The sequence below is a fragment of the Ursus arctos genome, unplaced genomic scaffold (genome assembly GCF_023065955.2).
Source record: "Ursus arctos isolate Adak ecotype North America unplaced genomic scaffold, UrsArc2.0 scaffold_8, whole genome shotgun sequence".
Lineage (NCBI taxonomy): Eukaryota > Metazoa > Chordata > Mammalia > Carnivora > Ursidae > Ursus > Ursus arctos.
Window position 1 is genome coordinate 2,049,636 of NW_026623100.1, and position 25,041 is coordinate 2,074,676.

Here is a 25,041-nt window from a genome sequence, read left to right on the forward strand (position 1 = left end):
TTCTGGCAATCACCGATCTGTTCTCTGTATTCTTTTGTTTTGTTTTAAGATTCCATATGTAAGTGAGATCAGATTTGTTTTTCTGTCTGATTTATTCCACTTAGCATAAAGCCCTCAAGTTCCATCCATGTTGTTGCAAATGGCAAGATTTCCCTTTTTAATGGCCGAATAATATTCCACTGTGTGTGTGTATGTGTGTGTGTGTGTGTGTGTATACATACCACAAATTCTTTATTCATTCATCTGTGGATGGACACTGAAGTTGTTTCCAAAACAGTTTTCTTCTTTTTTTAAAAAATTATTTATTTGAGAGAGAGCGAGAGCAAGAGTGTAGGGAGGGCAGAGGGAGAGAATCTTCAAGCCAACTCCTTGCTGAGTGCAGAGTCTGACGCGGGGTTCGATCCCACAAGCCATGAGATCATGACCTGAGCTGAAACCAACAGTCAGATGCTTAACCGACTGAGCCACCCAGGTGCCCCTTATTTTATTTTTGGGGGCGCCTGGGTGGCTCAGATGGTTGAGCGTCTGCCTTCGGCTCAGGTCATTTCCAGGTCCCAGGATCGAGCCCCAAGTCGGACTCCCAGCTCAGCAGGGAGTCTGCTTCTCCCTCTCCCTCTGCCTCTCCCCCTGCTTGTGCTCTCTCTGTCTCTCTCCCTCAAATGAATAAATTTAAAAAATCTTAAAAAAAAAAAAAGATTTGGGACGCGTGTGTGGCTCAGTCAGTTGAGCATCTGCCTTCGGCTCAGGTCATGATCCCAGGGTCCTGGGACTGAGTTCCACATTGGGCTCCTTGCTTGGCAGGGAGCCTACTTCTCCCTCTGCCTGCCGCTACCCCTGCTTGTGCTCTCTCTCTCTGACAAGTAAATAAATAAAATCTTAAACAAAACAAATCTTATTTTTTAAAGTAATCTCTACATCCAACATGGGGCTCGAACTCAAAACCCCAAGATCAAGAGTTGCACACTTCACTGACTGAGCCAGCCAGGCACCCCACTAAAACAGTTTTCTTAAGCATTAGTCCTATCTTTTCATAGTTCCATGTCTCAAAGTCATTCAAATGAAACAATGCACAATAGGATTATCTGTAATAATTATGAACATTTATTAAGTACCAAGAGTATACTGCAATAGTTGCTATGTAAAAACACAATTAACAACATAGTGTCCCTGCCATCGAGCTTACGATCTAAAACGAAATACAACAAGAATGCTATAAGCCTACCTCAAAATTTCCCTAACTTAGAAAAGGCCATTTTGGCAAGTAAGTGAGGCAAAATGGCCTCTCATTTTAGGTACAATGTTAATAAGGCTCTGAACATGATCCAAAGAATGTTTTACTTGCACCCAGACATTTCCCCCAATTATATTAGGCTTGGTAAGAAAAAGAGCACTAAGAAATTGGGTAAGAATAATAAATTATTTCAAACTGCCTTGTAGGACTTTAAACAGACAAATGCTTACTAGCCTGAGTTTTTCCACAGCCAGGGAAAACCCCATGAAAAATATGATGAACTCAACCAAGCCTGTCTTCTATTTCACTTGTGAGTGTTCGACTTCCTCCTGCTTTCCCACAGGTAAGGGCGCCAATGACGCCCCTGTCAGGGCAGAAGTACTGTATCTAGACAAAATATCCTAAAGTTGTAGAGGGTTACCAAATCGAACTTCCAGGAAATACTAACTCCTATTTTAAAAGAGAAGTAAGCAAAGACAGCACTGGGACATGTGGCTGCGGGAGAGGCCTGGCTACCTAAGATATGGAAACAAAGCAGCTGAGCTCAGCTCATGGGTCTTCAAAGAGATCAAGACTACGGGTAAATGGCTGCTTTTCTGTCCCTTATTTCTGGTGTGGGGGGTTTGACAATTTAGCATCAAGACCCCAAACTGCAAAGCCTGTACTATTTTGCCTATATCCATAGTATAATATTTAATAAATACTTCCACAATTTTACTTGCTGGGCACGTATTGGCTGACAAAGGCACACTGAGGGATTCTGATTCTTACTGTTTTAAACGTCTGAGCACATACAGTCTTAAACTATATGTTGATTATTTTCAATCACTGGTAATTCTTTGAATTCTAAAAGAACACTAAAAAGTAATTGGTTATAAGTTACCTGAAAACTGAAATAGAATCTACTCTGTAAAGTGCATGCACAAACTTTTAAAAAATACATGCATACAAATATTTTAATGGCTAGTGGTAGCATCCTGAGATTTTTTTGTGTTTTTTTTTGTTTTTTTTTTAAATGGTAAAACAACATTTCGGCAATTTTTTTTAAAAACAGGTAATTTCCTCCTTAAAAGTCCATCTTGGAACGTTCTTTTAAATGATAACACAGCAGCAGCAACATTTTTAAAAATGTTCACAAAATTTACTTTGCATACAAGTTCATCGAGAAAGAATGGTCCAGAAACTTCAGGATAAACTTTCTAAAAACACTTTTTATAAAGTAGAATAATCCACTACTTTTGACCTAAAATTGACATTTAAACGTCCTCCTTCCAACTTAAAAGTGTCATTTTTACCTCCTCCTTATAGTAAATAAAATCCAATTACAACATTTGAAATGAAAAACTTGAAACACCTATCAATATCATTCTTCTAACAAGATGACAAAAATTAATTTCAACATGTTTCCCAAAAAAAGGAGAGAAAAATAAAAAAACAAATATCACCATAGGTGTGGCAGAGGAATTTGGGTTTACAAATCTCAGTCAATGCACTTATTTTTGGTATTGCATGAGACAGCTAGAATTCCTGAATAATGTATGTGTTTTTCTAAGGCAAGGCAAGTTGATTATGTATAAAGCATAGACATTAGCACGGTTATAAAGGCAGTAAGACCTATACATATACATTCACTTGTTTTAGGTGATACATTCCAAGCTACATAAAATTTAGTTTCGTGTCCTATTCTAAGACTACATCTTTGACCTTAAGCTTAGAAGCATAATTGCTGTAATACGTTAAAAAATACTTCATTTTTTCCAATATTGTAAAGCATACTAAATTTTCAAATGCTTAGTATAAATTTTTTTGCACAAAATTTAAAAAGGCATACTATTAGCTAGCTATAACTACTGTGTTAAGTAATTGTAGTAAGGGAGAAGTTCACAAGAACAAAATATAAAATTAAGCATAATTATTGCATTTAACAAAAAAATTGAAATCAAGTAGTTCTGAATGCACTTGTTTCTTATCTTAGTAATGTGTATAATTCATTTTATAGCTACTAGCTACTAGTTTGATAAACATACTCAGATTCTATAAGACTTGTTTTTTTTTTGGCTGGTTATTTTTCTTCCTTCTATCCTCCCCAACAGCAGTTGGAATTATTTTTCTTTCAAATACAAAGTAAAATAATGTTTCTATTTTTTTTATCTGACTCATCTGAAAGCTGACTCCCTACTTTCATTTTTAAAAGTTAAATTAATTTTTTTGGACCTTAATTAAAATCTGACATCTAAACCGTGTGTTTTTTGCTGTTAAGTATAATCTACATTTTGACAAAGTGATAAGGGTTATTAACAAAAGCAAATCTTGATTTCATCTGTGTTTTAAATACGATATACACAAGTTTTTTTTCTTTTTTAATGAGAAGGAGGAGATGAAGAAAACCATTCACGTAGGCCCTCTTCACTCTCAACTATTTTGAGATACTGCTTTAAATAGGGTGGATCACGTCAAGTAAGGTCGGTAATCTCTTTTCTTTGCATAGAAGAGAAAAAACAAATAAAGGGAGTTATTTCCTTCCTAAGGTCTCAGCTAGTTTCTTAAGTCTTTTCTTCAGCTCCAACGGAAATTTCTCGTAGCACTTCTTACAGACAGGCTTCATGTCAAACTCCACAAATTTATTCCTAAAGACAGTAACAATAATACAAGGAATTAGTAGAAATGTATTTGACACAGATATATAAATAATGTGAGGTAATTTTCCTGAAGTAAATGAAGACACCAGATGATGACACTGAATTCATAGCAAAAAGCTATAATTCTAATCTTGACTTTTGTCATTGTGGTAGATGTAAAAAACTACAATAGCACTTGAAAAAATTGTCCTTACAAATTGATCTTTTACATCTACCTGCATAATACAGAATGTACATTACATTTTAGTCTGTGCTGCGTATACAGGAAATCTAATGCCAATGTAATTTACGTAAGTAAAGTCAATCACACGTTAAAGTGCCATGAGAACACTTTAAAGACAGTGGCTTAAAGCCCAGAGTTGTATTTCTATAATTTGCATGACCTTCTCTTTGTTGAAAGCAAATTAATCTTCATCAATATTTTAAATTAGGTAGCTATGAAGTTTCATCTTTCCTTACATAAAATGGTTTGTCTCCTACCTCCAACAACAAAAAAAATCATTTTCAAAGAAATCTTAAATTGTAATGGGTTATTCTGGTTAGTTGTCTGACAGAAAGGTTGGTAGGGGAGATTTGAGAAAGTTTTTAATCACCCTTAAGAAAGAGAAATGAAACAGATTGCCTGTGGGTCCATTTTGTGAATGGTCGACTGTATGGAGAACTCAATTATTTTTTTTAAACCCAGAGCAATACACATTATCAGTTTATTTGTAAAACAGTTCTGGAGAGGCCAGGTTTTTAGACCGCTTCCTAACTATCTGTTATGCATTTCCGATTGGTAATTACAATTGCTTATTACTGTTGAAATCTAGGGTCCTAAACTGTGAACTGAGGAAATACACAACCTTTTAACTTGTACATTTTCCTAACTTGTTTTTAGGTGGCATTTCTGGAACAAGTCTAGTGGTACACTGTTATCTATGGCAAATGATTAAATCAGGTGATACAACTTTAAAGAACAAAGTTAATTCCTAATCATATATTTAATAAAATGAAAACTATTTTATTTTCAAACATTACATGGAAGTTATTCCCTAGCTGTTTTTCACAGAGATCTTAATGCTGACAGAAATTCAAATGATGTCATTTTTCCACTGACAGTTTGATTTAAATAGTACTCCGAGTTACAATTTTCTCCCAAAGACTTCTAGCATGAAAACTATTAAAACTGCCATTTTTTTAGATGAAGGAAATAAATTATCATTGCTTTCAGAGATACTGTTAAGCAAACTTCAATGGTTTTAATTTTATATTTTAATTTTAATTCCTCTTTATGGAAGGAAACATGAAAACTGGAACAATAAAACTTTTGGAGTTCAGAACACAATCATGCTAGTAATTCCACAGAATTTCAAAGACTGAGATATCTCCCATAAAAATCAGGAATAAGGCAGGGTTTGAGAACATCAAGAAAATGAATCCATGAACAGCAGCAATGAGCACTGTCTGAAAGTGCATACGGACACCAAAGACAGATCTCTTACTATGTACAGTAGATGGTCTTTGCTTAGATACAAAACATGCTAAAAGGATTTAATACAGAGCTTAGAACATGTGACACTTGGAATTTATCAAATAAATCATCTTAGGCAAAGAAACAAAAAACCAGGATTTTAGAAGCTGTAATTAGCAGAGAAGAATACTTTAAAAATTTTCCCAGTATCTATTAAATAGAGATTGGAATTCTTCCCTTTGAATCCATTTTATAAAAAAAGAAATGTATACCACACTGTGATATAGAGAAAGAGATGAGGGAGTCGACAGATTAAAGGAAATAAGTGAAGTACAGCTGGTATGAGGTGGGGATTTTATTAATGTAAGCTTTAGTAATTTTAATAATTAGGCAAAAGAACCAGCTCTACACGGGACAAGTACTTGCATTTCAATCTCTGACAGCTACAAATACATGCCCAAAGGAATCAAAAGAGCAAAAGACCAAAACAGAACAAAACATACTCTAAAGGACTAACCAAAGAAGAAAGCAGTGAAAATGATGATAGAAGGGACAGAAAAGTTTACAAACAGACTGGCTTTTTCTTTTTCTGCTTGTCCTTATCCTTTGCTTCTCTCTCCCGTTTGGCAAGTCGCCTCTTAAATTCTTCTGGCATTTTTTCATAACAGTGTTTGCAGACTGGTTTTAGATCAATTTCAACAAATTTATCCCTTTGAGCAGGACAAAGAAGGAATAGAAGAAAGAACATAAAACAATTAAAGGAAGAACCTTTACTTTTGGAAGGCCTAGACAGAAAGAACAAGGAATCAATTCTCTTTTTTAAAACTCTGTATTTTATAAAATGTTACCCCAACGTTTTCAGTCTTAGGATTCACAATGGACTAAGTTGTAGACTTACTTGAGCGTTAATTTAGTGTTGCAGGTAGAACAGGCAAAACAGTTCACACACCAGGCCTTATTAAGAGCAGAGACCACTAGAGGAAGAGGAAAGACATCGGGTCACACACATTGGTATGGAAAGTGATGGAGCTGACACTTTCAACTCAAACAGAGCTAAGGGGGCTTCCATGACACTTGGAAGAGGTTCTCAAGAGGTTTTCTTGCAAAAGAATCACATGATTAAAAATCTCAGTGCCATTAATGTTTACTGAGTCAATCAAATTAATTAATTAATTAATTTAAGGCTCTTTCTTCACATTACTAAAAAAATTGAGCACTCATGTCTTCCATGACTGTAGGCTGGTTTCACCTTAGGGAAGATTACCACTGGCTTTTTCAATCTTTATTTGTAGTTAAAATTTTTCTTCTTTCCTTTGAGTATCCTTATGAGGCATATAAATGGTATATACCATGTCTTCCCACCAAAGCCTGTCTTCTCGCTCCCGTAGATGATGGGGTGTATATTTAAAATGCACTATGTCGCTCAGATGAGCTTTTCTGGCACAGGGCCTGCCTACGAGCACACTTGCTGCTACCTTTCCGTGTCTACTGCCACTGGCCCAACAAAGAAATATGGACTAGATAAGAAATTTAAAAAATCCAGACATTAACTTATTTGCCTGTAGAAGAAGTCTTCCAAAGCTGACGAAAAGTGAGCTTCCTTTGACAGCTTCCCTCAACTAACAACTACCTCACATAGGAGGGAGTGAAGTTTTATTTTCTATGGCGCTGAAGACTGCTCTACTGAACTACTCCTTTTGCAAGCTGCATCACGGGTAGTGTTTTCCAAAGTATTTCCTGAGTTGGGTTCTCTGACGAGAACCATGAAGCATGCTGAAAACAGGAATGTTTAAACTTTGCCAAGAAGTTTCTAGCAGAATTGTGCTAGCAATTATTAGCAAACACAGCTGCTTCCTTTCTGTCCCAGTTAATCAGCCCTGCCTAATTACCACAATACAAGCCTGGTAAGCCTAGAAATGTCTACAGAAAACTGCCAGGTTTTAGCATCTGCAGGGTTAAAGCGACTCTCGCTGACTACCATGGCAGATAAAGCTATTCCTAATAAACACTGCCCTAGAGCTTCCAAGTTATATAATTCCAGGGGACGGAAATAGAAACAGATCTCAAGGTTGGCCATGAACATTTCCACAATATCTGCAGTAACAACTCTGTGGCACTGCCCTAAAGTATTATCATAAAGGAGTAACAAATCCATCTCTTAGGATATTACTGGAGAAATATGCCAAAGGAAAAAAAAGTAACTGATAATGATCATATTCCAAACAATAGCAGTCACTGACCTCTTCAAATTTTCACATTACCCAAGTGTTTTTGTGTCAAAATGATGCCATATAAAATCCCTACAGATACTTACCATCCCCTTCTATAACACGGTTGCAATGGAAACAAACATCACCAAATAGCTGAAAGTGAAAAAAAAAAAGTGGTAAAAATTCACGATGTGTTAGAACTAAATTTTAGAACACCAAACATTTAATATAATTTCAGTTCTTTCTATCACTTAAATAGCTGGATACCAAGATCCAGAATTTACCATTCATCACTAGAGAAAATTAGTAAAGTTCACAGACTAGTTTTTACTTTTTACAATGAAAACAATTTATTTTTCATCACTATCAAAAACCAAAAAAGGCTTTGGAAATGTTCCAGATTTAAGGAAGCTAAAGGAAAATGACAACCCTAGATAGGGTCCAGTACTGGAGTGGAAAAAATGATACAACGACATCATTGGTACAAGTGACAAAATTGGAATAAACACACTAAAGTATTATATCAATACTGATTAACTACGGTTATGTAAGAGCACTCCATATTCTTGGGAATATAAATTGAAATATTTAGGGGTAAAGGACCATGATGAACTAATATCATCAAATGCTTCAGAAAAAATAAGTGCATATATATGAATACATACATTTGTATATAAAGATATGTGCATTTATTAAGTGTATGTTTTTATAGAAAGGCACATTCAAATGATGAAAAGGTACATACGTATTTTTCATATTTTTATTTTACAACCTTTCTGTGAGTCTGAAATTATTTTCCAAATAAGAAGTTAAAAAGAGATCTCTCTAGTCCAGTGTACATTTTTCAAGAGATTTCCTTGTAGCTAAAATATTAAACTCGAATTCGTTGAAGTATATGTAGTATCCGATGAGTACAATCAATACCTGGTTATAGTGGGTTTCACAATATGCCAGCCCCTTCCTTTCATAATGGCGATGTCCAAGAAATGGCTTTTCACACTTGGCACAAACAAAATGCTGAAAAAAATTGCTAGAGGTCATTTTTGAGTTGCCGTGTTTTATTTATTTAATGAAGTAAAACTAACCCTAACTCTAACCGTCAGAGAAGATACATGGAAGTTTGAGGTAGTTATTTCATTTGGCCAGGGCTACTTAATTCAGGTGTCCTGAGCTTCTGACAGGTGACTTTAAGACTTTAAGACTATTTGGGGCACCTGGGTGGCTCAGTCGTTAAGCTTCTGCCTTCGGCTCAGGGCGTAATTCCAGGACGCTGGGATCAAGCCCCGTGTCAGGCTCCCTGCTCAGTGGGAAGCCTGCTTCTCCCTCTCCCACTCCCCCTGCTTGTGTTCCCTCTCTCGCTGTGTCTCTCTCTGTCAAATAAACAAAATCTTAAAAAAAAAAAAAAAAAAAGACATGACCTATTTTAACAACACAGAATGAGAAAAGAGGTCAACATGTTAGTAGCATTTATAAGGGAGGGGCTGCTGCTGGATATGGCCCATGATACTTCCAGCTTCAAGAAGGATTTAAGAACAAAAGAGCACATCCTGTATCATAACAGAGATCACAAAAGCAGAGTATATTCTATATTCTTAATTTTCCACAAAGTCATTTGTCTTTAGAATCTCCTACTCTTGCCAGCACATCTGAATGAAAAGTACTGGTTACCCCTCCACCATTGATGACTCACCTCCACATGCCACTGCTTGCCCATGGCATTCACCACACGCCCTTCAATGGGCCGTCGACAAGCACCGCAAATGGGGACCCCCATTTTATCATGGCATGGCAGGCAGTACAGTTCTCCTTTCAGCTCCCGGGCATCAGCAGTCAGCTCCTTCCTGTCCACGAGAAAGATACCCAACTGAATACCACTACCGGGAGAGAAAAAACAGGCAACCAATGGGGCCAACACACTTTTTAGCAGGTTTTTGAAGCTCTCACTGTAACAATCCCTGTAACCTTCTTTATTCCCCTCTTAGAGTTGCTCACAGTAACCTAAATTAATAGGCTTGAGTGGGTTTCAGATTCCTATCAAAACACCTGGGGCGCCTGGGTGGCGCAGTCGTTAAGTGTCTGCCTTTGGCTCTGGGCGTGATCCCCGAGTTCTGGGATCGAGTCCCACATCGGGCTCCTCTGCTGAAAGCCTGCTTCTTCCTCTCCCACTCCCCCTGCTGTGTTCTCTCTCGCTGGCTGTCTCTATCTCAAATAAATAAATAAAATCTTAAAAAACAAAACAAAAAACAAAACAAAACAAAACAAAAATCAATATCATACCATAATGATAAAATGTACAAATAAGTCAGATCACACTGATCATATTTATCACTTCTTTGTCTATTATCACATTACAATCCCTTTGTCTTCCTTAAAAAACTAGAAGAGAATCATCACAGTGCCCAGGACAGACTCGTTAATACTATCTTTCCAAAATAACTGAGGTCTAAAGTTAGAGACTAGTTCCATTTACTAACAATTAAATTGTCACAAGCTATTAAGAGTTATAGGTTAATAGAAAATAAACAAATGAAATGCCCAGAACTTTCCTCTCCCAAGTGCTTAAGTTCAGTATTATTTTCAGTCTCCTGCATCAATAAACATTTAGCCAGAGGTGGCCCCAATTAGCCAAATGGACTTGTTTACATTTCATCTGTTTTAAGTAATTCTTTAAAAGTGCTAATGACAAATGAACAGAGAAAAATTCCACAGAGTGGAATAGGCAAGAAAATGAGATAAGATACAAACTGATAATCACGAAAAAGATGAGGATGCTGTACTTATAGCACGAAGCTGTCTTCTTGATCTTTAGCTTATCTCTCTTTACCCCACAATAATTTAGCATGTACGTTCATACTGATTAATGTAACTTCCTCCATTAAATTTTTATTTAGCAAATTTAGAAAACCACAGTCTGATAATTTATCATGAGTTTCTGAAGAAAAAAAATTCCCTTTAGAAGTAAATAAAGCAAAATAAAGTAATGCAGTTCAAGATATTTTAAGATAACACCCTAATAATTACAACTAAAAGTTAACATGTACAAACAGAAGGCTTTAAAAAAATTTTTTTTTTTTGATCCTGTATTGAAAAAAGTGATCAAGAACAGTTTTGGGGACAACTGAGGACATTTTACTGTTGACTGAATATTTAGAGGTACGTGTATATGTACATGTGTACACACATGTATGCGGCACACACTCAAAAGTGGCAAAATGTGAAGTAATGAAACTCGACAATGGGTATTCTATTATTCTCTTGACTTCTTACAGGCTTTAGATTTTCTAGGTTACAAAAGTTGGAGAAAAACAATCTGGTGTGCTGGAGTAACAGAAATATAGAAAACGGTGATCTTTTATTTTACTTCCACTGTCTGTGCAATCAAAAGGGAGGGGATGGCAATACCCGCAGTTGGCACAGTTGAAATGGTCCGGATGGTAAGGGTCATTCTTGAATATCAGCGGCTGCTCATCGATGATGGCATGACATTTCTGGCAGATATATTTTCCAAGGCCTCTGGCTTTCTCACGATTATGACAGGGGCGACATAGATGTCTAAATAGAGCCAAAACATTTTTAGAAACTTCAATGGAAAATCTGAGGTTCTTTCTAATAATCAAAAGAAATATGCTTCTCATATCTCTGAAGAGAAGTTAATCATTTTTTTAAAAAAAATCAGTCCTGGCTTAACAGAGCAGAATCAAGCCACTACTTTTTACATGAAAATGTATTTATTCCAACCCAGGTAACCCGACTGCTCTTTAAGAAACTCCATCTTAAGTTCTTACCCCCGTTCTGTCGGCCCAGGGACATGTGCTGCCGCACGGCAACTCTCAGGTCCTCTCCTAACATATACCAGCTGAGCCAACACACTGCAGTCTTGAGTCCCCTGTACCTTCAACTCAGTGCCCTAAAGAGCCGCCTCACAGTCCCAGGGGAAAACAGGCATAACCTTGTAGCAGTTACTTTTCCACCCACACCTGACAAGGATGGAAAACTCCTACCTCCCGGCATTCTTGACAAACCCAATATCTGCCAGAACTTCCTGGCAGAGGTCACAGCGGAAGCACTCAGGATGCCAGCTGTTATTCATGGCTTTGATCACTCGGCCAATGATGAATTCACCTGTGGGAAAGTAACACACAAAGGATGTGCATCCCATTGCTAAAAGTAGTAAGGCAAAAGACGAGGAAAAAAATACACTTAAACCGTTCTCCTCAACTAGGGATGTGTTGACCACAGTAAGCACTGCATTAGGAAGAAACTCTGTTTCATCCGAGTCCTTGGTTTTGATTCTGTAGTCATATTTTCAGGTTGTCTTATCACATCTCTGAATGCGGTTTTCCTTTTCCCAATGATATACTGGGCTCTCTTGAATGCCTTTTGTTTATTTCTGATCATCGCTGACATAGAAAATTGAAATCCACAGCACATTTTCTTGAAACCTATACTCAGTTTCTTTTTTCACTAAACTTTAGAACATTTTGCTCAGTTTTTCCAATCTCCGGAAACCCTCTAGTAGAAGTGTTAGCAACCAGTGAGGTGGCTAAAATGTAAGCAAGGTAAACACTTGTGGGACACACAGCAATCCTTAAGCATCTGAAGCACCCCCTGCCATGTCTTCCCTGTCTCTCTCCCGGAAACCCCAAAAGTGAGTAGTAAAGGCGGAATTAACAGGGCACAAGAACATTCCAAAAGATCATCTGATACAAGTCCTAATCAGTCCCCAAACAACTTTACAGTAGATGTCCTTAAAAATCATTTCTCACTGGGTTTTGATAATCTTCCAGCTTGTTAAATACCGAAGATAAGGAAAAGCACCAATAAGTTACCTGGATGCTCTTTATAATGAGCACCAAACACCATTTCACCACTGACATAATTTTGAGACTCACTTTTGACTTTGCCATTCAGCAGTAAAACTTACCACACTGATGACAGCAAGGAGCAAAGAGCATCTGAAAGTCATGTTCACAGTACTTCCTTCCTTCAAACTGAAATAGAAAGTACCATCAACTTGTACATATGAAACAATTACAGGATGAATATAATTATTCTGTGGAAACATATAGGAAAGATGTTTTTGAACTAAGAGCTCTTCCCTAATTATAATTCTACTGAGATTTTTAAAAGCTGATGTACTTTTGTACCTTCCCTAAAGATACACCACACAACTGAGGCGAGACGTGGTACTATGGCGCCGGAGTACAGTGACCTCCTTCTACCAGTGCTAACTCTTCTCTGGCTTGCAGACTCACCTTGAAGAGTCTAACGAGAGCTGCAGACCCCCCCTCCCCAGAAAACAGGCATATGCAAACAAATCCCATCCCACTATTTTTTAGGTTGATACCTGAAATGTTGTATCATAAGCTTAAATATTCCCAAAGAGTAGATATTCTAGTATATTTTAGATTTACACATTTCAAAATGAGGCCAAAACCCATTAAAAAACATGTATTCTATGTTAACAGTTGGAAAAATTTATATCCTCCACTTTTCTCCTTCAGCTATTTCCAGTTCATTTCCCCCAAAGTTTTATCCTGGTGTGATATTTTTTCCTAAACTCTATACTAAAGTCTTTAACAGATCACCCTAGCATACTTCTTGGCAATTAAAATGTATATAATGAAACTTTAAAATCTGTTTCACTTTCTAAAGCCATAAGGCTCCAAAACATTCTTTTTCTTCTGGATTAAGTTATCATTACAATGATTATTAATACACAGATGGTCAAAACATGAACATGTCAAAATGTCAAATTTTACTTTCCACTCTTTGTTTACTTGAAAAGCCTACCGTAATGAGAGAAGCAAGGCTCCTCTTCCTCTCACAATTATTCCATGTATCCATGGATTAATATGACTTACCATTGGAAGGGTCAGGGTTCAACATGAATTTCTATTTTGGGGGCTGTTTTTACTCTTTTCACATAAGTCATGAGAATTATATCATGTCTCTGTTTGAATCTTTGAGCTCCTTGCAAGTTGTATGTCAAATATATCACATACTGTTTGACTATCAAAATCCATTTTTATTTCTTTATTTTTAAAGACTTTATTTGTCAGAGAGAGAGAGAGAGTGAGTGAGCATGCATGAGCAGGGGGAGCGGCAGGCAGAGGGAGAAGCAGACTCCCTGCTAAGCAAGGAGCCTGACTCGGGACTGATCCCAGGACCCTGGGATCACGACCTGAGCCTAAGACAGATGCTTAACTGACTGAGCCACCCAGGCGTCCCTCGAAATCCATTTTTAATGATATATCAGTAGTCAACTTGATTTGCTCAATCGTAGAAATTAGCTGCAGTTTTGCTCAATTTATTGAACATTATCAACTATACCTTAATTGGCAGACCAGTCAAAGCAGATTTATTTTGTGCCAGAAAAAGACTTACTTCATTTTGAAATTCAAACGAGTAAATTCTAATACATTTAATACATCTGTTTTTAAAAGTTACAAACAGATGTTAATACACTGATATGCTACATTAACCCAGTCCTATCATAATGCACTGTGCGTAGCCCCAAGCAGAAGTTATTTATGAAGTAGATGTGTTCCTTTATTGGGTGTATATTACGTATATACAGAAATCTGATGTGTAGCTTTTAGCAGTACTCAAAACAAAGTAAAGACTCCGAACCAATCCACTGACTTAGGTGGAAACGATACATTGTTTACCACCCGCCTCCGTCTGCGTCAGTGCTGAAAGACCAGGCTCAGAACTGTGTGTGTCAGCTGCTCACGTATAGTTAATAGTGAGACTGCTTAAGGACAACAATGCAGCACTAATGAACTGTGGACACTACCTCAAAACTGATGATGCACTACATGCCGGCTAACTGAACATAAAAAAAAAAAATGCATCACAACATCTTCAGAAGGAAAGGAGAATGTTTTGTGCACTATTTGTGTTTATGCACAGACACGGCAGTTTTATTATAGTTTTTAAAATCAGTACTTTTTAATAGAAACAACTTGACCAAAAAATCTGTCACAGAATTTGGAGATCCATTAAAACAGTTTAATAAAAAAAGAAAAACACTCAACTTTTAGTTTATATTTAATGAAAGAGAAAGACATACACTGTTTAAAACAAAAACAAAATTAGTCCAGCGGTTAGCATATATTACTGTATTTGCTAGCAGAAGGTAGAAAAAATTAGGATTGGTTGTAATTTGAGTCTTTTTTTTTTTAAGATTTATTTATTTACAGAGATTGAGAGAGAGAGAGCGTGCGCAGGGGAGGGGCAAAGGGAGAGGAAGAGAATCCCAAGCAGACTCCCCGCTGAGCACAGAGCCCAAAACAAAACGGGGCTCAAACCCACAACCCTGAGGATCATGACCTGAGCCGAAACCAAGAGTTGGATGCTTAACTGACCGAGCCACCCAGGCACCCCTCGAATAAGTCTTTTAAGACATAATTCAAAGAGGTAGCATAGTGTAGCAGTTAAGAACACGGACAGTGGATCCAAAAGGCCTGAGTGACTTTGGTCAAGTTGTTTAACCTGTCAGTGCCTTGTGAGAGTCACAAGCCTCTTCTGTTCTGCCTGTTTGTTCTGGCTTTTTTTTTTTTTTTTTTAAGATTTTATTTATTCATTCGACAGAGATAGAGACAGTCAGTGAGAGAGGGAACACAAGCAGGGGGAGTGGGAGAGGAAGAAGCAGGCTCCCAGCGGAGGAGCCTGATGTGGGGCTCGATCCCACAACGCCGGGACCACGCCCTGAGCCGAAGGCAGACGCTTAATGACTGAGCCACCCAGGCGCCCCTTGTTTGTTCTGGCTCTTAACATATACTCATCATGTTCACAATTTCTTACTACTCCTCTCTTTGCTTTGTTCTCACAGGACTCTCCCTTTAAAAGGATGAGTCCTGTGGTCTAAATATACAATTGGAATACCATTCAGCCATAAAAAAGAAGGAAATCCTGCTATTTGCAACAACATGGAAAGACCTGCAGGGCTTTATGCTAAAAGAATTAAGTCAGGCAGAGAAAGACAGATACTGCGTGATCTCATTTATGTGTGGAATCTAAAAATGCCAAACGCACAGAAACAGAGAGTAGACTGCTAGTTACTGGGGCCTGGAGGGATAGTGGAAATGGGGAGATGTTAGTCAAAGGGTATAAACTTCCAGTTATAAAATGAGTAAGTTCTGGGGATCTAATGTATAGTTATGGTTAATAATACCGTATGGTATTAGCAGACTTGAAGTCTGCTAAGAGAGTAGATCTTAAATGTTCTCACCACACACACACGCACACACACACACACACACACACACACACGATAATTACATGAGGTGACGGATGTGTTGACTAACCTTACTGTGGTTATCATTTCACAATATACACATATATCAAATCATCATGTTGTACACCTTAAACTTGTACAATGTTGTCTGTTGATCATATTTCAACAAGACTGAAGAAAAAGGATGAGTCCTTTTGAAACTAGGGATGAAAAAGGCGAAGTCTTAAAGGAAAGTTGTCATGATTACTCCCCACATTTCTAAATCTGCCACAAATCTGAATATAGAACATCCAAAACAGTTCCTAAAGCCAAGCTTCATTCTTAACAAGAAAATATATAAGGCAGGGAAAGCATGGAAGCCTTATGGGTTTGAGGACGCCTGACTAATGTCTTTTGATTGCAATTAATCATAGTAAGATTTGAGATTTCTTTCTCTTGTCAAGCGGGAGAAGTAAGAGCTACTGTGAATACAAATATATTATCAGACAAATCAACTTTTGGAAAAAGAATCCAGAAATTTAGTTCCCTGAACCTAAAATATAAGGATCCAGAAATGGATTCCCTTGAAACCATTCATACTGCAAACCCCTTGCATACTCTGGATGTGCTTACTCCATATAAGGACTAATGCAAGAGAGAATTTCCTTTGCTAGAATGAGCCTGCCTCCTTTTCACAGCAGAAATGCTCAAATACAGTTATGGCTTGATTTCCAAGGCTAGGAGAAAGGCCAAAAGTTGATCCAAAGTAAAACTCCGGGATGAATATGAAGAAAAATCAGAAATCATAAATTTGGAAAACCAAACTTTCAGAAATAGTGCCTTTCTAAGGTAACTGCATGTTATAACCCCAAACTGGCTTAAAAATCACCATCAGCCTATAAGAAATATTAATGCTCCAGACAGTGTTAAAACAGAATGTCTAAGAACCCTGGTTGCTGCCACCTGCAAGGAACAGGGATTGTTCAGTATGGGGGAGGATGAACTCCAACCAAAATAGCTCTGCTTTGAACTGTTCTAAGTTTTGAGTTCTGTGAAGATTCTCTTTGCAGGGAGGGGGCTGGGGGAGGAGGAGGTAGGGAGAAATTCTGCTGCTTTAAAGAAAGCTCAGAATTAGAAACTTAGCTGACAGTCTCATTTCAAGGCAAGTGCAAACGTTAACGATCTTCACTTGGTGATGTGTACTGGTTTGTCGTAAATTGCTTTGAAGTGAGTGGGTCAGCAGATAAGCACCTCCTCTAGCTGGAAAGTTTCCTCGCAAACAGACCTCCCTTCTCAGGGTTCAGCCTTCCTGAGTAATCATGACTCTGTATAAGAGGAAATGAGTGAAGAAATCTCTTTGTAAACCCTCTTTCCACTAAATCACTCATCATAAATTGGTCTTTCCTGTTATGCATTCTGTGACAGGGAAAAAAGGACACATTTGGGAAATTCAAACTAAAGAGAAAGAAAGAAATCTGAAGTATGGACAAAGAACCTATCCCTTAAATGTGTACTATGCCAAACTGAAAAAGGCTGCACACCACGTTCCTAGTCCTTGGTTCAATCCATCATGATTTGTAATGTTTCTGGAATTATCTCTTTAACCGACTCTTTAAGTCGGTTCCATTTTACTTTCTAAAGTAGCTTCTCAGGGGAAATACTAAGATAATCCTTTTACTGGAGATACTCCAAGATATCATGAAGTTAGATTTAGGAACCATTACAGTGGCTATATATAGTCAGTAATGTTAGGGCCTCTGGTCTGAATCGGTATTCCCCCCTGCCTCCACAAATGACATTTATTTATTTATTTTTTTAATGATTTTTTATTATATTATGTTAGTCACCATACAGTACATCCCCGGTTTCTGATGTAAGGCTCGATGATTCATTAGTTGTGTATAACACCCAGTGTACCATGCAATACGTGCCCTCCTTACTACCCATCACCGGTCTATCCCATTCCCCACCCCCCTCCCCTCTGAAGCCCTCAGTTTGTTTCTCATAGTCCATAGTCTCTCATGTTTCATTCCCCCTTCTGATCACCCCCCCTTTCTTTATCCCTTTCTTCCCCTACCGATCATCCTAGTTCTTATGTTCCATAGATGAGAGAAATCATATGATAGCTGTCTTTCTCTGCTCATGCTGCCATTAACTTGGTCATTTTACAAATATTTCTTCATCTGTATTGGAAGATGATTGGAGATACTGGTAACTCATGAAAACCAGCACTGACGGAAACAGATTTCCCTTCGGCGCTAACTACAATACCAAATTCAAAGATCACTAATCGTATACTCATACATTTATCCAACCTCTTTAAATTTTCCTGATCTGAAAATGAGGAAAAGTACCATGGAAGCCATCTTCAAGTTCTACTCAAATCACTGTGAAAACTGTATTCACTCCTAGAACTAGGGCACAGTGTGGTCTACACAGTTCACCACACGCTGCATTTGTAAGCTTTCCGTGAATATTTAGTGAATGAATGAAAAAGCAGTGATGGCCCTATATAAGACAGTATTCTCTCTCAGACTGATAAAACATTTCAGTTTTGCTGAGAGTCAGGGCATCCTTGTGCAGACGAGCAGGTATGAGATAAAATCCTGATCTGACCACATCCCCACTAGCTAACTGTGGGCAAGGCCTCTGGACCTCATCAGGGCCACATGTACATTAGGAATAAAAATACCTAATTCACAGGGTTCATGTGAGAATCAAGGGAATGAAGAACAACAAGAACAGTTTGTAAAACACCTGGCACAGTGCCTGGCTCATAACACTTTAGTCATTTCAGAAATAAAAATATTAATGTAACTCAAGTCTTCTAAAATTAGCAATTATAGGGCATTTATTCACACATAAAGTACTACATTTGAGGCAAGGTGAAGGACTGTGAAGTAACACGAACTAGGCAACCTTACCCTCGAAAGACTCACAAGAAACCAGAATCAGTACCTCAACTCTTGGTGGTGCTGGGTGTAAAGCAACACCACCATGATTGTTTTAATGTGTTCCTTGTTTTTATTAATACCCTGATCACTACCTTCTGATACAGACAAAATTAAAAGATAAATCACCTTTAGAATTTAATATTTAAAAGGTGTTTAAAATTAAAATGCAGGGTCGCCTGGGTGGCACAGTGGTTAAGCGTCTGTCTTTGGCTCAGGGCGTGATCCCGGCGTTATGGGATCGAGCCCCACATCAGGCTCCTCCGCTGGGAGCCTGCTTCTTCCTCTCCCACTCCCCCTGCTTGTGTTCCCTCTCTCGCTGGCTGTCTCTCTCTCTGTCAAATAAATAAATAAATAAAATCTTAAAAAAAAAAAAACAAAAATAAAAATAAAATTAAAATGCAGAAGTAGGATATTTGAAAAAAGAAAAATTTCCGTTTGGGGAACCAGTTCTAATCACCACACAGATAGTGTATCTTGCCTTTTGCTAAACGAGGATGATACTTTCATTATGAATAGTTGAGTGATGACTATCCAAGAATAGTATACTTACCTTTCCATGTGCCGATTTAAGCCAGAAAATAAAGGCTTTCTTGAGGGTCTTTCTTAAGTGAAATCTGTCTAGAAATACTTTCTAACTAGATTTATGGTACAAGATTAACTCTAAGTGCTGTCAAATTCTTAGAGACAGAAAAAGGGTCTTGTTTTATGAGGGTATTGTCTAAACAACCTGGAGAACATGCCCACTTAGAATGGACTTGCTATTACCAAAGTGAAGTTCATATCCTATTCAAAGGGACACCCTCATTCAGTGTAGTGGTTCTCAACTGAGGGAGATTTATTTTTATTTTTATTTGTAAAGATTTTATTTATTTGTCAGAGAGAGAGAGAGAGAGAGAGCGCACAAGCAGGAGGAGCAGCAGGCAGAGGGAGAAGCAGGCTCCCCACTAAACAAGGAGCCCAACATGGGACTTGATTCCTGGACCCGGGGATCATGACCTGAGCCGAAGGCAGACTCTTAACCTATTGAGCCACCTAGGCATCCCTCAATCGGGGTGATTTAGCTCCCCAAGGGATATTTGGCAATGTATGGAGATACTTTTGATTGTCACAACTGGGGATCTAGTGGGTAGAGTGGTAGAAATATACTAAACAGCCTACAACGCATAGGACAGCCCCCAAAACAAAGAATTATTGAGTTCAAAACGTCAACAGTGCTAAGGATGAGGAACCCTGGTTTAGTGTGCAAGCATTACTCATCTGAACAGACCCACTGGGAAGTGGTACTAGGGAGTGAGCTAATTTACTAAGTACTGTGCATGCTACCTTGGTTCAAACTCACAACCCTATGAGACACGTGTGATTGTCCCCTTGTTAGAGAAAACTGAAATTCAAAAATATTAAATAACTTGCACCAAAGCCAGCAGAGCTGGGATTCAATCCAAGGCTGTCAGACCCTAACAGCTGTGCTGCTTCTTCTGTATCCGCCACCTCTCTTAGGCAGACCAATCACCTTGTGGGTTTCTATAAGAACTTAAAAATCACGATTGAAAGAGCCAACACACAGTCTGAGCTCTCCTTGAGAACTGACCACCTGAGCACAGGTGGAGAGGTACTCTGTTGGATGTGGAACAATGGCATTACAGCCTTGAACGACTGGGTTCCTTTCTGACCATGCCCAAGAAAGTGAATCCACCCTGTTCCCACTGCACAAATCTGAGAAAAATGCTGAAGTCCCAAAACATCCTAATTATGGATACATACTTCCAAAGACATCCGAGGATGCAGTTTCACTGAGAGCAAACAGTCAGAGGACCCTCTAAAGGCAAGGCACTGTGCTAGAAGCTGTTGTTGCATATGTATGTACTGACGGTCTGTAAAACCACATCACAATTATTTTCTGAAAACAAGTACCTTCCATTTATTAAGCTCTTTTACCAAGTGCCAGGCACCGTGCTGAAATACGATAAACAACATCTTATTCCAGTTTTCAGTAGATTCTAGGGGGGAAAATCTGTCCTCAGGTAGATTTAACTTCTCCTTATTACCAGTCTATAATACTGTGATGTTTTTGTATCTAACTTTTAATGACTTGATCTTGGTCAGTCTAGTCTAATCCACTGTAGGATAAGTTCCTTAAGACTCTATCCAGCTTGCTCATCATTCTACTCCTAGAGTGTAACATGGTGCCTGACACATTGTAACTGCCCAACCAATATTATAAATATTGTTAAATGGTCAATAAAGAATGAATAAACAACACTCCTGGAAAATCTCATGGAAGTCAGACCAATCAAGGCTCTTTGGTCAGCTCCAATCTGTGACATTTCTTCAGTTCTGTCCTGTCTTACATGACCTTGACACTTTTGAAGGATACTGGTCAGCTGTTTTGTAGAGTGCTCCTTGTTACGGGTTTGTCTCATGATTACACTGAGGTCGTAGATTTGGGGGAAGAATACCACAGAGGTAATAATGTGCTCTATTTCTTGCATTGTACTGGGGAGTACATGATCTCAACATGATTTCTTACTGGTCAAGTTAACCTTGATCACTTGGTTAAGATGGTATCTGTCAGGTTTTGCCACTGCAAAGTTACTACTTTACTCATTTCTATATCCCTGTTAGAAGTGAGTCATTAAGTCCAGCTCATATGCAAAGAGAGAACTGTGCTCTTTCTTTTCCTTTTAACATATGCTCTTGGAGATAGAGTCTAAAGTCATTTGAATCATTTAAACAAACTGGCGGGAGGAGAGCTTTTAATTCAAGAAAGAGTACCCAAGTACTAGAAGTGATTATATTAAAATCCAACTAGATACAACATGTCACTCAGTAACAGAACATTTTGGTAAAGCCAGCATCCTGAAAATCATCTCTTAACCCACTGTACCTCCCCTGCAAAAAACACAAAAATTAAAAGTAACTGTAGTGTTATATGTCTGCAAATTACTTACAAATAATTTGGCAGAAGATGGGTGTGGTCAGTGTGTGTGTGTGAGATGCATAAGGGTACATGATATTCATTGTACTATTCTTTCAACTTTTCTCTAGGTTTTAAATAAAAAGTTAAGTTTATTCAACAACACCACATTGACCTGAACTAATATCTCAAGTCAGTGGTCCACATATGGTACTGAAAATACATCATGGCTCAGGCATTTATTCAGGGTTCTACCCAAAACTGAAATCTCCTGTTTCTACTTAAGAATACATTTCTTTCATCCACCAATCTGGACAATAAAGCTTGGATGATGTTCATGAGATGAACAATAGGTAAATGAGTAAAGCATACCAAGATTTTGAAGTACAGCCTGCAAATGTTTATGTTAGAAAATGTTTGCCCTGGTTCCTAGTGGGTATATTAGCATTTTATCTTGTCATCTATATTATCCAAGTACTGTATACACATCATTGTATTTATTAAGCACCTAGCAGTCATCAAATACTGTATAACAAATGATAGAGATACCAATTAATGAGGACAGTCGTTACACCAAGTTATTTAAAGTTAGAGGGGAAGAAGATAAGCATATAAATCAACATGTGAAATGTTCTCCATACTAAAGGTATAAACAAAGTGCTGTGTGTACTAGAGAAGATAACTGAAATGAGACAGATGGAAGTGGCCTGAAAACATGACTAATGTGCTCCTGTAATAAAAACACCTTGGGTAAAGCAGGCATTGACGACAGAAGCTAGGGAGCCCAAGAATCATTGAGCCTGACCTTTTATTCTTCAGGGGTGATGTATTACAGTCTTAAAGGCAAACTTTAAGTTCACTAGCTGAACCACATGATCTGGTGGGATTGAAGTTCACCTTCAGTAAGGAGCCAATGCAGGTAATAATCCTGGTTGCTGCAACTCACTCTTAAGAGGAGCTGCAGATGAGCCACGAATAGCTGAGCTCAATCAGCTTACCTCCAGACACACATCTTCGTGAGTGGGTAGGAAACAGCAGTGTAATGCTAAATTCGCCTTTGGGGCCAAAGGGAGGAGCATCCTGGCTATCTGATCCAAAATACCAGAAATTCCACAGTAAAAGTGAATCCCATTTTCAAGTGAGTACAGAGAACCACCTGTAAGTCTTCAGAACTAATCCTATGGAGAAAAGAGTAGGGACTGTGGAAATAAGGGAAGGATGACGTTTTTAATAATAAGACAAAAGCAATATCAAAGCTGCAGAGTGGAAAGGACACATTTGCTATTTTTTTAAAAAAAGATTTTATTTATTTCAGAGAGCGAGCGAGCGTGGGGAGGAGCAGAGGGAGAGGGACAAGCAGGCTTCATGCTGAGCGTGTAGCCTGACACGAGCCCTATCTCACGATGCTGAGATCATGACCTACGCTGAAATCAAGAGTTGGTCGTTTAACCAACTGAGCCACCCAACTGCCCCACATTTGCTATTATTACATACAGCAAGACTGAAGTACATACGTTGTGTCTCAAATGGAAAGCAAGCCAGGTAAATTTCTGGGCTTCCTTTTCAATAACTGAAAATACAGACTATTTCTTGGAAGCCTTGGATAGCTTTTTCTCTAATATCATTCAACCAAAAGGAAAAGCCAGATTTTCCACATGGAGGTTTACAAATCCCTAGCCTTGGGAAAGGGGTTTTAATTGTAAGCGCAGCTAAAATAGCAGTATTCCTCAGGACCCAAGGGACCTTCAGCTGGGCAACAGCCCATTAATAGACCAGCTCTGGGTATTCGTTAACATTCTGGAATAATATCAGACAGATATTTATAGTCCAGGAGTAAGCAGGAGTGAGAGGTGGGCAGGAGGACAAGTGTGAGTCACGCTTTATTCTGTCCTACTGGAAGCTCTCACAGAGCCTTCCTCTGACTAAGCACAAGTGGCCTGGCAGCGGACAGCCTGCAGATGCAGAGCCAGCACCTTAGACGGTGATCATGCTGGACGACATTATTAATTCCAAAGCGCCAGGCAAATGGACCATATAATACGGAATTAATGCTTGGAAAAACTGACCCTGCCTCTCTCTTTTGGGTCCTTCTCTTGCTCCTCTGGACTCTCTCCTAAGGCTTCTGCCATAACGACTACTTCAATAAAAATATCTTCGATTTGAAAAGAATATGCAAGGGAAAGAATACTATATTGGGTATTAGGAGACTAAACTAGGTTCTAATCCCATTCATGTCACAGATCTGCTGTGTTCTAGGGACATTTCAACCTCTTTGGGCCTCAAGGAGGGGAAAAAAGTAGGGGTAAGGTTGGGATTGACAATATGAAGACTCATGTTTCCTCACGAGGCAGACTCTTAACTCTCTTAAGTGACCTCCTTCCTTGCCACAGTCCTGGCACGCTTCCACTGTCTGACCTAAGAACCTGAATGTTTCATCGAGACCACGGAAGCAGGTCCTTGTCCTTTTACTCTACCTGCTAGTCCCAGCCCAAAGCCATTACCTTTGACAGAAAAAGAGAACCCCAAATGAAAGAAAAGAGAACAAGAGTTCCTGTTCCTATTGCTAGAGTTTTTTTGTGAGGAATGTGGTTTCTAGCATATAAGAGAAGCTCAAAAATGTGTTCTGGCAAATAAAACAGTGGTCCCTAATCAAACCTCTTAAAGCTGTTCCCAGGGTTATGTTACCACATACAGGGCAGTTCTGTATGTCATGTGCATATGCTGGACGAAACAGCTTTTCGGCAGGCTGGCCTGGAAACCTCCCTCTCAGGAGGCATTGTTTCTGTGGGAAAATGCCCTCTGAGTGGCAAACAATTGACTTACTAATGACCATTAAAACTACCTTTCCTTCCTCAGGAATGGCTTATAAAACAGGGAAATTAAAAAATGTGCTAGGCAAAGAAGAAATCAAAGAGCAGCCATCTCTGGCTATAACATAATTCTATGTACATACATTATCACAGAGACACACATATGAATAATACACATATAGATATATGAGGAGTAAGTTGGTAAAAGTACAGTATATAATTGGACACACACACACACCCACCCTACTCTTATCTTCATTAACAGCACGGGTTCAGCCTCCACAGACTGCCCCAAAAGGAGACATATTCTGTGAGAAAGGCGTGAGGAGGGGGATCATAAGAGGAAATACAAAGGATGTATAAAAGAAATACAAAAGCAACACAAAGGGTAACACAGGAGAATCAAGAACAAGAATTTGGGGGACGCCTGGCTGGCTCAGTTGGTGGAGCGTGTGACTCTTGATCTTGGAGTTGTGAGTCTGAGCCCCACACTGGGTATGGAGATAACTTTACAAAAATAAAATCTTAAAAAAATAAAAAAGAAAGAAAAACAATTTAGAAAAGAAGATACATCGAAGAGCTTAATATGGACAGGATATTCCTCCAAAG

At 38.4% G+C, this 25,041-nt stretch overlaps 1 protein-coding gene across 9 annotated transcripts in view; it reads right to left on the reverse strand.

Moving 5' to 3' along the window:
- Positions 1-1,078: 1,078 nt before the first annotated feature.
- Positions 1,079-25,041, reverse strand: part of LIMS1 (LIM zinc finger domain containing 1) — a 146,925-nt gene continuing 122,962 nt past the window's right edge. For 5 of the 9 annotated variants that reach the window (XM_044379099.3, XM_057309410.1, XM_044379106.3 and 2 more), the window contains exons 3-10: positions 12,458-12,524; positions 11,535-11,655; positions 10,936-11,085; positions 9,224-9,374; positions 8,458-8,550; positions 7,638-7,686; positions 6,222-6,297; positions 5,840-6,033 (exon numbers count right to left, since the gene is read on the reverse strand). In XM_044379099.3, coding sequence (XP_044235034.1) covers positions 5,886-6,033; positions 6,222-6,297; positions 7,638-7,686; positions 8,458-8,550; positions 9,224-9,374; positions 10,936-11,085; positions 11,535-11,655; positions 12,458-12,524 — 855 coding nt within the window. In that variant the 3' untranslated portion in view covers positions 5,840-5,885. Of the gene's footprint in view, positions 3,859-5,839; positions 6,034-6,221; positions 6,298-7,637; positions 7,687-8,457; positions 8,551-9,223; positions 9,375-10,935; positions 11,086-11,534; positions 11,656-12,457; positions 12,525-25,041 lie in introns of those variants that run through there. The other 4 variants (XM_048222446.2, XM_026515958.4, XM_026515948.4 and 1 more) reach the window with 2 other exon arrangements.